The sequence below is a fragment of the Rattus norvegicus genome, chromosome 4 (assembly GCF_021556685.1).
Source record: "Rattus norvegicus strain SHRSP/BbbUtx chromosome 4, alternate assembly SHRSP_T2T, whole genome shotgun sequence".
In the NCBI taxonomy this organism is placed as follows: Eukaryota; Metazoa; Chordata; class Mammalia; order Rodentia; family Muridae; genus Rattus; species Rattus norvegicus.
The window spans coordinates 164154797-164167434 of NC_141537.1; the positions used below are offsets into that span (position 1 = coordinate 164154797).

General features: G+C 43.1%; 1 protein-coding gene across 3 annotated transcripts in view; it reads left to right on the forward strand.

Moving 5' to 3' along the window:
- The window catches only part of LOC147995085 (uncharacterized), a 57550-nt gene that overhangs the window by 18176 nt on the left and 26736 nt on the right, over positions 1–12638 (forward strand). For 2 of the 3 annotated variants that reach the window (XR_015687038.1, XM_087659796.1), the window contains exons 2-3: positions 9661–9756; positions 10126–10206. Coding sequence is in view for 1 of the 3 variants with exons in the window: in XM_087659796.1 (XP_087515922.1) it covers positions 9661–9756; positions 10126–10206 (177 nt within the window). In the remaining 2 variants the exon portion in view is untranslated. Of the gene's footprint in view, positions 1–9660; positions 9757–10125; positions 10554–12638 lie in introns of those variants that run through there. The other variant, XR_015687039.1, reaches the window with a different exon arrangement.

The following is a 12638-nucleotide window of genomic DNA, read 5'->3' on the forward strand; positions in this document are numbered from 1 at the left end:
TTTTATCGACCATAGAGGCTTTGAAAAGCTGTGGCCATCTTTAGCTCCCCCCACCAAAAAAAGAAAGAGACAAAGGAAGAAAGGAAGGGCATTCATTTGATGCACATTAACGTTTTCCTGTGTACATGTAGGTGCATCTTGAACATGCCTGGTACTTATGAAGGTCCAAAGAGAGCATCAGATCCCACGGGAGTGGAGCCATCTCTCCAGCCCTCCATCTTTAGCCTTCTTAATAACTGGTGATTGCTCTTCTCTGTTCCTGACCTTTATCACTGTCCAGTGACTCAGAAGAAGAGCGCTCTCTGAAATATATTAACAGACAGATAGCTTCTATCCATCCACCCATCCAAGAGCTAAGAGTATTACCAGGTAGCATCTGAGCCTGTACCAAATGCTCCCCACTTTGCTGTAACCGTGTCTCCCACATCTCCACCAATGTGCTCAGAAAGTGTCTTCAGGTATGGCTTCCTTGGTTGTGTTTTGGGTAATATAAATCTATGTTTCTGGGTATGGTCACTCATTTTGTCTCCAGAGTAAACTCTTATACCCTTTGAAATGAGAGTTGTGCTTCTGCTCAAAATCAAGAGAGACTCTGGGAACTGGACAGAAGAACACCCAGCCAATGTAGAAGAAGCCAGGCAGAGAAGAAGGAGAAGAGACAGAGTAGATATCAAGAGGCTGAGACTGCTGTATTGGAATAGAGAGGGGTCGCGCCTGTCCATGGCATGAATGTTGAGCACCTATAGACGGGGTGGAGACATGTGTGTCTGTGGGTCTCTGTGTGTATCTGTCTGTGTATGTTTGTATCTCTGTGTGTCTGTGTGTATATCTCTGTATGTATGTGTGTGTATGTGTGTATCTGTGTGTGTGTGTGTGTGTGTGTGTGTGTTTGTGTCTATGCACAAGAAAAACACATCCATGTTTGTGGTTGGATTGGAAGCAGAAGAAGTTGTTTTCATGACCCAGACTTCTTCCCTAAAGTATCCCAACTCCGGTAGGTTGAAAAGAAAAAGGCCTAAAGCAGTCTTCATTTGGGGAGACTGAGGTGGGTCTCAAAGGAAGAGTGGGTGGACCGAGGATACATCAAAGCTGCTAGTTTTGAGACATGAAGAATACAGTGGTGCTCCGGGTGGTGAAGTGTGCTGTCTCTGTAGGAGGAAGTTGGTGAGACTGCTGAAAAGCAAGGACCAAACAGTAAGTTAGCACAACTGTAATGATTGGCTGTCCAAAGGCCTGATCCACAGTCCTCAAGCAGGCAGTGTCCTTCCATAAAGTATTGTTCGCCTTTTCTCAGTGTTTAATTCATTCCAACAGTCATCTGGCATTGGCCTTCCTGGGCGGGGTTGATTCACCTGAGAGCAGCATTCAGTCCTCCTTTTTCAACACTGATTAAGTCCAGCCCCCCTCTGTGGTTTGGGAGGACAATCACAGACAAGGAATCTATTTGAGTTTGTTTTCAAGGCCAGCTTTGACACCACAGGGTAAATCAAGGCAGGCAGTGAGGTGTGACCTCAGCGATTAGGGTCAGCCCTGAGAGCAGCTGATGGAGTCTGTTCAGATACTGACCAACAAGGGCTTCTGCCTATAGCAGCCAGCAATCAGGGAAAAGGGGGAGAAATCACACACACACACACACACACACACACACACACACACACACACACACACACACACACACACAGCGGTTAAAGCAAAAGCAGGCTCCAGCAATTTTTTTCTCTTAATCCTCTTTTATAAAGATATCTTGCCTTTTCCTGCTCACGATAGCAGGCAACCCACACATATCTCAGTCCCTTTTGACTATGGCCAACCATAATCAAAAGTAAGAATTCCTGGTTTGCCAGGAGTCTTCTGACCAAGATTAGAGCAGCTGCAAGCTCTATCAAAACACCAAGTGCAGCCTTTGCAGAGAGAAAACATTTCTTCAAGGTGTAAACAGGTTTATAACAATTTCTCAATCTCTACTGATTGACCCAAACATAGCAAAGACTTTGCTTAAACGCTTCACTCAAAGCCAGACACAAAGGCTTTACTGTCTGTACCACTACATGAGTTTACAGTACTATGTACCTCCTCCTGAAGGAACCCGTGTCTTTCCCTTGTGAACACACAGGTCACTTGTGGCCAGCTTAAGTATTTTGCAGGAAATGTGGGAAGCGTCCTCCCAACATCTGTAGGTACTTACAAGAAAAAAATTCAAGGTATATCTTAGAGGTGCAGTTAAAACTCAGCTACGCATACAAAGTAAATACATTTAGATTGGTCTCTACCAAAGAAGGAAACTCTGGAGCAGCTTAAAAAATGTTTTGGGACGGAAAAAAATGTATAGACCAAGCTGGCCTCAAACTCAAATCCACCTGCCTCTGCTTCTTCAGCTCATCCTACCGGCCTGCGCCACCAGAACCAGGCGTGCAGTATTTGTAATTGAAGCCTCTTCCTTATTATGCACTGCCCTATGTATTTGCTACCTCATTTAAAGAAAATCAACCAAACAACTCAACACCCTCTACTGGCCTCTCCTGGAATCACACAACAACACCAACAGGCAGCTCCCAGGACAACAGCAATCCAAGCTGCTCTCATGCTCACACCACAGCCACAGATACACTCCACTCCACATTTACTCCTCTCACGAAACATTCACAACACGGGTGAAGGCCGGGGAAACATGCACATCCAGGGGACTTTAATCCAGCTCACTCACAAAAACAAATTTGCCCACAACCTGCTCAGGACACGAGCACTGGGACCCTTCACACTGACTCCAACACCCCAGCTTGGGACTCAGGGCAGGAACAGGACTCAACAAGAAGAATAAACAGGAGTCCACACAGCTGGCTCCTGCCCTTTGCTCCTCCCATCAGCCTCCTTCAGATGGAGACCACGCCCATCTGCTGATTTCCTTTATTTCAGATAAAATCCCAACTCCTTGAAATTGGATGTCTACTTCTTCAAGTGGCCACCTTGGAAGCCAAGATTTGGAGAGATAATGGTCACATCTCCTCCAGTGATGAGCATTGCTTCGATCTCGATATTATTACTCGTCTTCCTGCCTTGGGACTTTGATTCTTTATAAAAATTTGCCAAAATAATCGGGCCAACCCCTTTTTAGGTTTTTGGTATTGTCCTTAGAATTTGACTCAGCATCATTTTCTGGTCTCACAAAATCTGTTTTTAGAGCAGTGTTTAACTGTACCAAGGAGGAGAGCTTTCCCTGCCTGAGAGCCTGCAATAGGCTCCCCTGAGAGTTTTTTCTTTCTGATAAGGTGCTGACCTCACTCTTGATGGTCTGATTACATCCTTGTTTTCTGCACTCACATTTCAAAGGCTAAAGACTGTATCACTGCCTTTCTCGTTGATGGCTCTGACACACTCCTTCCCACAGCTGAGGTCAACCTTTGCAGGAAGTAAAGGTTTCCTGTAGACTTTGCTTGACTTGAGGAAATGGTCCAAGTCTTTACACTGGGCATTTCAGGCTCCCAAGGGACACAACACCAAGGTTTTTTCATCATATGCAGCCTGTACCTCTATCCCAGCACAGTGGCCTTCACCAAGCAGCTTCTCATTGGCTCTCTCTATCCCTTGCCCTTACTGTGCTGTGTTATCTTCTTCAACTCTTCTCTCCACCATGAGAACCATTGGAGATGTGACCCAGGTCTAATATTGCGTGTGCCATATCCTTCCACTCTTGGAATACTATTCTATTTTTAATAGTCCAAGAAGTCTGGATTTGTCTTACAAATGATGAATGTGTCTCAAAATTAGTGACACTCTCCTTAAATGTTCTCAGTTCTAACACCTACGGGGTGCCCTTCAAATACCTGATAACCCTTGGATGATCATCACCTGGAGGTCTTTGTTGTGTACTATCTGATAAAACAAAGACTGTTTTCTAATACCCTTTGGTTGGTTTTCTTTAATTTTATCTTCAGCCTCTACCTGAGTATTTTCCTTAATTTAAGTTTTAAATTCCTCTGTCCCCATGCTTCAGATCTCTCCTTCTGTCCTCCTTCCTCTTGCTTGAGCTCCTGTATTCTCTCTTCAAGGTTCTACATCCATATTTTAAATTAATTCTTTATATTGTAGTTTTGATATTCTGCTGTGTATTTTATTTTCATTGATTAATTTTAAAAGGTCATTCTCCAAGTCTTGCTTCCAATCCTCATTATGTTCTCTCTGCTACTCAGTCTGGCCTGTGAGCCGTTGCACATTTGCTCTACCGTCTTTTCCAGCTCCATTTTCTGTCTTTCGTTTGCTGATCGTGATCTTTAATTTCCTGTGCCTGTAACTCTAGTGTCTCCTCTAGGCCATGTTGCCAAGTCTTAAATTTCTTTCTGTTATTCATGCTTCTCTGTAAATTGCTGTAACTTCTGTCCTAGACCCTGCTTCCATCATTTGAATGCTGTGCTTCTGATATTAATGCCTCTGCCTTATTGGGATGCACTGCTTCAGTAAATTGTCCTCCAGACTCTGCTCCCACACTTTATCTCTCTCTCTTTGCTGTTCAGTCTGATCTATGAAATTCTGCACCTGTTTTCTAGCATCTCTCCCCGCTCCTTTCTCCAACTTTAATTCTCCTCCTTCTGTTGCTTACCTTGATTTACGAAATTCTGAACCCTTAGTTCTAGTGTCTCCTCTAATCCCTTTTCTAATGCATGTAATTTTTTATCCTGGGCCCTGGATTTTGGGAAAACATAGTAAATCAAGAGAATAAGTATTGAAGTAGTGGTAAGTAGCTAGGTGTCTATTTCCTCTAAATCTATCCCTGTCAAACTGTTCATAATATCATTCAATAAAACCTGAAAGATTTATTGTGTCTCTCATTTTTAAAGATCCAATGTGTGTGTGTATGTGTGAGTGTGTGAGAGAGTGTGCATGTGTGTGTGTGTGTGTGTGTGTGTGTAATCAAATACACACACATATATATGTATGTACACTCAATTTATAATTCTTATTAGGTGATCTGAATATTTTGGACCTTTGTCTCCATCTGCTGTTTTATTTAGGACATAACAATTCTCTTCAATTTTTATTGGCACGGAGGGGCTGACTATAGAATGACTAGCAACTTCTATGCTTCTTAGCAGGCTCTCTATTTTTGGTCTGGGTTGCAGCTGCCAACTTGTGTGCTGATCTCTGGGGCCTGGAGGGCAAGCAGTTTGGAGAGCAGGTCTGGTCATCCCGCTTCCTGTTTAGACCTGAGAGATACAGGGGTGCAAGCACAAGCACAGAAAGGATCCCTCAGGCATAGATGCCCAGACCAGCTCTCTGTGTCTGCCAGAAAACTACCTCACAGGCAGTTGGGATCCAAGGTCCCTTGTCCCTCCCTAGTCTCCATGTAGGTGTGCTGCCCCTGGCTATAGCTTTCTGTCTGGGACTTGGGGAGGAAGTCTCTCTGCTGGTCTCTGAGTTCCACTCAGACCCAGTCAGCTTTCAATCCACATACTGCTGCAGACTTAGATGGCTGCCCTAGCTGTTTATTCTGGGGAGGGAGGTGCAGTACATTTTTATCTTAGGTAAGTTAGGTTCTAAGCAATAAGATGGGGGCCAATTTGTTGCAAAAAAAAACCTCTAACATCAGTAATTCCATACAAATAACACATGACACAGTTACTATATTCATAAGATGTACACCTAGATTGGACGGATGACCACTACATTAACCTATTCCCCAGCTATGAGATTCCTTGTTAACATGACTTCTCCAGGTCATATGGTTCTGTTCCATCTTCTCTCTGCCTCTTCTCCATCCTTCTTCCTCTACTCTCTAAAACCTCAGGTACCACCTTTTCCTTCCACTGCCTAACCAAAGTCTCTACCCTTTATTTTACCAGTTAAAATGAGGAGAAGGTTCAAAGTAAATCACCTGAGTATTTGATCCACTCTTAGTTGGGGAAGCCCCTCTTGAGGAAGCAGAATTAACATCAGAATACAGACAGTATCAGGTCAACCCACTTAGATTCAGAATTTTATTGAGTATTTTTGTATTATATTCATAAGTAAAATTGGTCTGAGGTTCTCTTTGTTTGGTCTTTGTGCGATTTAGGTATTAGTTTAATAACTGTGGCTTCATAGAATAAATTGGGTAGTGTTTCTTCTGCTTCTATTTTGTGTAATAATTTGAGGAGTATTGGTATTAGGTCATCTTTGAAGATCTGATAGTTTTTCACTAAAACCATCTGGTTCTGGGCTTTTTGTTGGGAGACTTTTAATGAGGGCTTCTATTTCCTTAGGGGTTATGGGGTTGTTTACATAGTTATCTGGTCCTTATTTAACTTTGATATCTGTCTAGAAAACCATCCATTTCATCTGGATTTTCCTATTTTTTTTGAGTATAGGCTTTTATAGTCAGATTTGATGATTTTTTTAATTTCCTGTTTCTGTTGCTATGTCTTTCTTTTTGTTTTTGACTTTGTTATTTTGAATACTATCTGTGCCCTTTAGTTAATTTACCTAAGGGTTTACCACTCTTTCTGATTTTTCTCACAGAGCAAGCTCTTAGATTTATTGATTCTTTGTATAGTTCCCTTTGTTACTACTTGGTTGGTTTTTGTCCTAAGTTTAAATATTTCCTGGTGTCTAGTCCTCTTGGGTTTCCTTGCTTCTTTTGATTCCAGAGGTTTCAGATATGCTGTTAAGTTGCTAGTACAGGATTTCTCCAATTTCTTTAAGAACTCACTTAGGGCTATGGATTTTTCTCTTGGTACTGCTTTCATTGTGCCTCATAAAGTTGTGTGTGTGTGTGTGTGTGTGTGTGTGTGTGTGTGCCTCTCTCTCTCTCTCTCTCTCTCTCTCTCTCTGTGTGTGTGTGTGTGTGTGTGTGTGTGTGTGTGTGTGTGTATCAGAAAGATACAGCTGTGTTTGTTCTTTTATTGGAAGCAGAATAAGTCGTTTTGGCTACTCAGGCTTCTTACCTAAAGTATCCCAACTCCGGTTTGCTGAAAAGAAGAAAGCAGAGAGCAGTCATCATTTGGGGAGGCTGCTGATGGGTCTCAAAGTAGAGCGGGTGTACTGAGCATAGACAAAAGTTGCTAGTTTTTTTTGGGAATGAAGAATACAGTGTTGCTTTGTACTCTGGGTGGTGAAGCATGCATTCTTTGCAGAAGGAAGTTGGTGAGACTGCTGAAAAGCAGGGACCAAACAGTAAGTTAGCACACTTGTAATGTTTGGCCATCCAAAGGCCTTATCCATAGTCCTCAAGCATTCAGTGTCCTTCCAGAAAGTATTGTTCTCCTTTTCTCGGGTTTAATTCATTCCAACAGTCATCTGGCATTCCCCTTCCTGGGCAGAGTTGATTCACCTGAGAGCAGCATTCAGTCCCCCCTTTTCAACACTGATTAAATCCAGCCCCCTCTGTGGTTTGGGAGGACCACCACAGCCAGGGAATTTACTTGAGTTTGTTGTCAAGGCCAGCTTTGACACCACAAGGTAAATCAAAGCAGGCAGTGACTTGTGACCTCAGGGATTTGGGTCAGCCCTGAGAGCAGCTGATGGAGTCCATTCAGATAGTGACCAACAAGGGCTTCTGCCTATAGCAGCCAACAATTTCAGAAAAGAAAAGGGGGAGAAATCACACACACACACACACACACACACACACACACACACACACACACACACACAGTGGTTAAAGAAAAGCAGGCTCCAGCAATTTTTTTCTCTTAACCTTCTTTTATAAAGATATTTTGCCCTTTCCTGCTCACCATAGCAGACAACCCACACAAATTGCAGTCCCTTTTGACTATGGCCAGTCATAATCAAAAGTAAGAATTCCTGGTTTGCTAGGAGTCTTCTGACAAGATTAGAGCAGCTGCAAGCTCTATCAGAGCACCAAGTGCAGACTTTGCAGAGAGAAAATGTTTCTTCAAGGTTTATATAGGCTTATAACAATCTCTCAAGCTCTACTGATTGACCCATTGACCCAAACACAGCAAAGACTTTGATGAAATGTTTCACTCAAAGCCAGACACAAAGGCTTACTGTCCTCACCACTACATGAATTTACAATGCTAGGTACCGCATCCTGAAGGAAACCGCAGCATTCCTTTGTGAATACATAGTTCACTTGTGGCCAGCCAAAGTATTTCCCTGGGAATGTGGGAAGTGTCCTCCCAACATCTGTAGGTACTTACAAGAAGAAAATTCAAGGTATATCTGAGAAATGCAATTATACCTCAGCTATGCATTCAAAATAAATACCTATAGCTTGATCTCTTTCAAAGAATTTAAATCTAGAGTAGTATAAAAACTGTGGGTGGAAAAATTGTTAGACCAAGCTGGCCTTGAACTTAGATCCACCTGCCTCCTCCTCTTCAGGACATCCTACTGACCTGCACCACCAGAACTGGCAAGCGTTCTTTTAGCTAAATTCGTAACTGAAGCGTCCTAGTTATGACTTACTTGCTATTTCTTTTGAACAAGGGATTCTTTGAATCCCTCTACTCACCTCCGCTGGATACACAGTCCGACACCAAAAGGCAGCTCCCACAACAACTACAATCTAGGCTACTCTCATGCTCACACCACACTCAAATAGACACTACACCCACAATTATGCCTCTCAACAAAACACTCACAACACAACAGCATCCCAGGGGAGACATGCACATACATGGAAATGTACTTGCACCTCACTCACACCTAACAAAAACAAATTTGCCCAAAACCTGCTCAGGACACTACCACTGTGATCCTTCACACTGACTCCAACACTCTAGGGTCACAGTCATGGTGGGAAAACCACTAAACAGCAAGAATAAACAGGAGTGGGCACCAAGGCGTCTTGCCCATTGCTCCTCCCTTCAGCCTCCTTAGGATCGAGACACCTTTTTCTAAGAGTCCAGACCACAGGAGAACTATCCCAGCACCAGCTTTAGACGTCCTTGTCATGCAGGACCTCAGGATTTCCACCCATCCATACATGCCCTGGACTAGGATGGGGCAAGATATTAAACAATGTTACATTTTCTGTTCTTTAAGCCAAGGATGAGGAGGGCAGACAAAATCCAATTCTCATATTGTTGCATCCATACAAGATGGTTGCCTTCATTTCTTTTCCTGTTGCTGTGATAGAATACCTTCTGGATGAAGGCAATTTAAGGAAGAAGACTTTATTTTGGCTCACAGTTCAAGATCCAGCCCGTCAATGCAGAAACGTCGAAGCAGTAGAAGCTGGAGCAGCTGGTCGTGTGGAATCCACCACAAGGAAGGATCAGTGATTGTATCCAATTCACTGTCTCCATTTATCCATTGCAGAGTTCATAGGAATTGTTCAGCCTATAAATAAGTTGGCTCCTTCCACGTTCCCAAAGACTTGTTTATTCTAAAGAACTCCAAGTGTGCTCAGAGTCATGTCTCATGGATGACTCTGGAGTCTACCAAGTTGGCAACTAACACTTATCATCAAAGCTTTGCTCCTTAAAAGATTCAAAAATTACAGTGAGCATACATTCTGAAATACTAACATTGCATTGTTTTGAATTCTGGAATACGTTAATATTAATGCTGTTCAAAAATGGATTCTGGTGTTAGCTTGTTGCTGGTTTTTCCTCTGCAACGTGTTAGTCAGACTTCATCTCTGATTATCTGGAAGAAGTTCAAAGCAGAAATTGCTTCTTTGGACTTCATTCAGGAGTTTTAGTCCTAGTGTCTTGCTTCTAGGCCCATGGAGATGGAGAACACACTGGCAGGGAACATGGGAGAGAGCAAAACTCCCCTGGTGACATGTGGAAGCCAGAGACCACAAAGGAGCCAAAGGTAAGATAGACACACCTCCAGGATCTTCCAACAGGTAGACTTCATCTCAGAAAGTTGTCCTCCCCTTGCCATTGTGAGGCTGTAATTTAGGAAGCCATGGGTGAAACAAGCCATTGGTGGAGGCTGAGCCCTCAGGATCCAGTCACCTCTCACAGCACCCATGAATCAAATACAGAGCAAGCGTCCATGCTCAGCCTCTGCAGGGCCCTTGACATCTGAACATAACAGAGGCCACATAGGACTATACCTAGGTGCCCATGAGTTCCGGCATGGTCATGTGACTACTGTAGTCAACTCAACTAGTAAGACTGTCTTACTGCTATGATTCTAAGAACCCAGGTGTAATTTCCTTTCTTCATTTCATCACAGCAGACAACATTGCCAAAGCTACCATCCGCCTGAGCATCATGGGATGGAATGGAGGCAAACCAGGGACTCCAAGCAACCTCGGTGGGCACACTGTGAATTCCTATATGGTTGAAAGGAAGTCTGCAGTCCACTCCCACCGGTCTGTGGGTCTGTCTGTCTGTCTATCTGTCTGTGTATAAGCATGTGTGCTTTCTGTGTCAGCCTCAGAACCTCACTTCTCAGGCAAGCATCCCAGCCCCTGAGAAACAACTTGAGATCCTCCACCTGTCTTAGGTCAGCCACGTCTCCCATCTCTGTTTGAAATGACTCCAGCCCTGTGGTGTCCCTTGACTGAAGTCTGGAAAGAAACTAGGCTGAGAGTAGCCAGCTCAGCTCCCTACACTTCTGACCTGCAGGCTGTCATAGAAAACAATGGTTCTTATAATCAATTACTAAATTTTGGACTGATTTCTTTATCTGGAAAAAAGAAGCCAAATGGAAGTATCGAAAATGGACCATATAGCAGAGGAAAATGTGGGATGTGGTTAGGAAATGGGGATTTCAACATGAATTCCAGGGATCAAACTTGGGCAGTCGGGTTTGCAAAGCCAGCAGCATCTTTGTTATCTAAGTCACTCCCTACTCTTTCTGATTTGTGCTGAATTCAGTGTTTTGTTCCGGGATTAAGTTTTTCCCCACTTAATGTGTAATTGTGCATATATATATATATATATATATATATGTACATATATATATAAATATGTCTGTGTTTACATACATATGAATATATATTTACATATAGTTAAATATATGTATTTATCCTGAAAGAAGTGCTGCTGTTTCCACACCCTTTCGATGAATAAATTTTGAGTTGAGGGGTGGGAATGGGGGAGGTACCAAGTTGTACTTAGGCTGTGGAGAGGCTGAACCATTTTGATTCTAAGGCCCAAGCAGGTCCTGTACTGCTGCCACCTAAGACCAAGTTGATGTCATGATCCGTGCTTTCAGCAGATACCATGTGGAGGTTCGTGATTCGTGCTTCCACTGACTGTAAAGGAAAAGGAAGCTTCCTCTTTAGTGGTCCTGAGGACAGCAGATTCACAGTTGACAAAGAGGGACATAGAAAGGTTCAGTGACAAGACCTAACCTCCACCCCCATCCCCCAAAAGTAACAGTCTAAGAAGGAAACCATCAAAGAGAACTTTTAAAAATTGAAATAAGGACACCAAAATGTAGATCTCCACAAATAGATGGCCAGGGGACAGTGTGGGGGACGGGAAGGACTCACTCTTCTTTAAGGGACTGGCCACCAGGAGTTTGACTGTACTCCAGTGACTACATGGACAAAAGATTTATTGGAGAGGGGAGGCCACAATGGTGGGGCGTGGGAGATGGGATCTGGGAGGACTGGTAAGTAAGGATGATCAGGGTACATTGTGTGAAATTCCCACAACAAAATTATGAAAAATTATGTTTAAAACACGGAAACAAAAAAAATACAAGTATGAGAAAAAAATGGAAAAAAGTTTTTTCCCACTAACAACACTTCTGTTTGAAGCAATTCCCTGTGGTCTAATAAAATAATTGAGGCCAGATTACATACATACATATACATATGTACATACATATAGATCATATCTGATTCTTACTTTTATCAACTTTGAATAAGAATTTGTTAATTATACAAAATAATGAGTTTCCTTGTGATGTGGTTATGCATGCACATAACGTGTTGTGATGACACTGACCACACTGACCAGCTCTGGTGACACTGACCACACTGACCAGCGCTGATGACACTTTCCAGCTCATTGCCCTTACTTTTCTGCCCCTTCCCCATTTATTTTTCTTCACAAATAGCCGATCTTCTACTTTGTTAAGATTCAAAAAAAAAGAAGGACTGGGGTTGTGGCCTCTGGTGAGGATTCCAGGAGACAGCATGTGAGACAGGAAGAACACATGGCAAGACAGGAAACTGGAGGCAAGAGGGGAGCAAGAAAGGACCTCCTACCAGGTCCCACTGCCTCCACCTCTCACCCCTGAGGGTGAGTGAGTGAGAATCAAGGGTTCAAATCAGGCATATCCAAGCATGTGCAATTTTCTTTGACACTGAGACAGAACAATGTAGTTCTCAAATTTAAAGCTTCAGGCTACACAATATGATAACAAAAAAGTAAAACACACACACACACACACACACACACACACACACACACACACACACACCAAATATTCTAAGCAAGTTCACAGGGTTAGGTTGGAATGCCTTCTAAACTATCCCGGAGCATGCAAGACCCCCTGGATGTGCATGTAGGGTCTTGGACCTGCATTCATTCACCCATGTTGATTCAATAGGATCCACAATAGCCATGCGATAGAAGCATCGGTGGGCTTACACACTGGGTGGCCTGTGCAGATGGCATGGCACTCTTTACTCTTAAGAAGGAAGAGGCTTGAAGTTCTTATCATACAGATGTTTCACTTGCTTGGTTAAAGTCACACGGAGGGACTTTATATCATTTGGGACTATTATG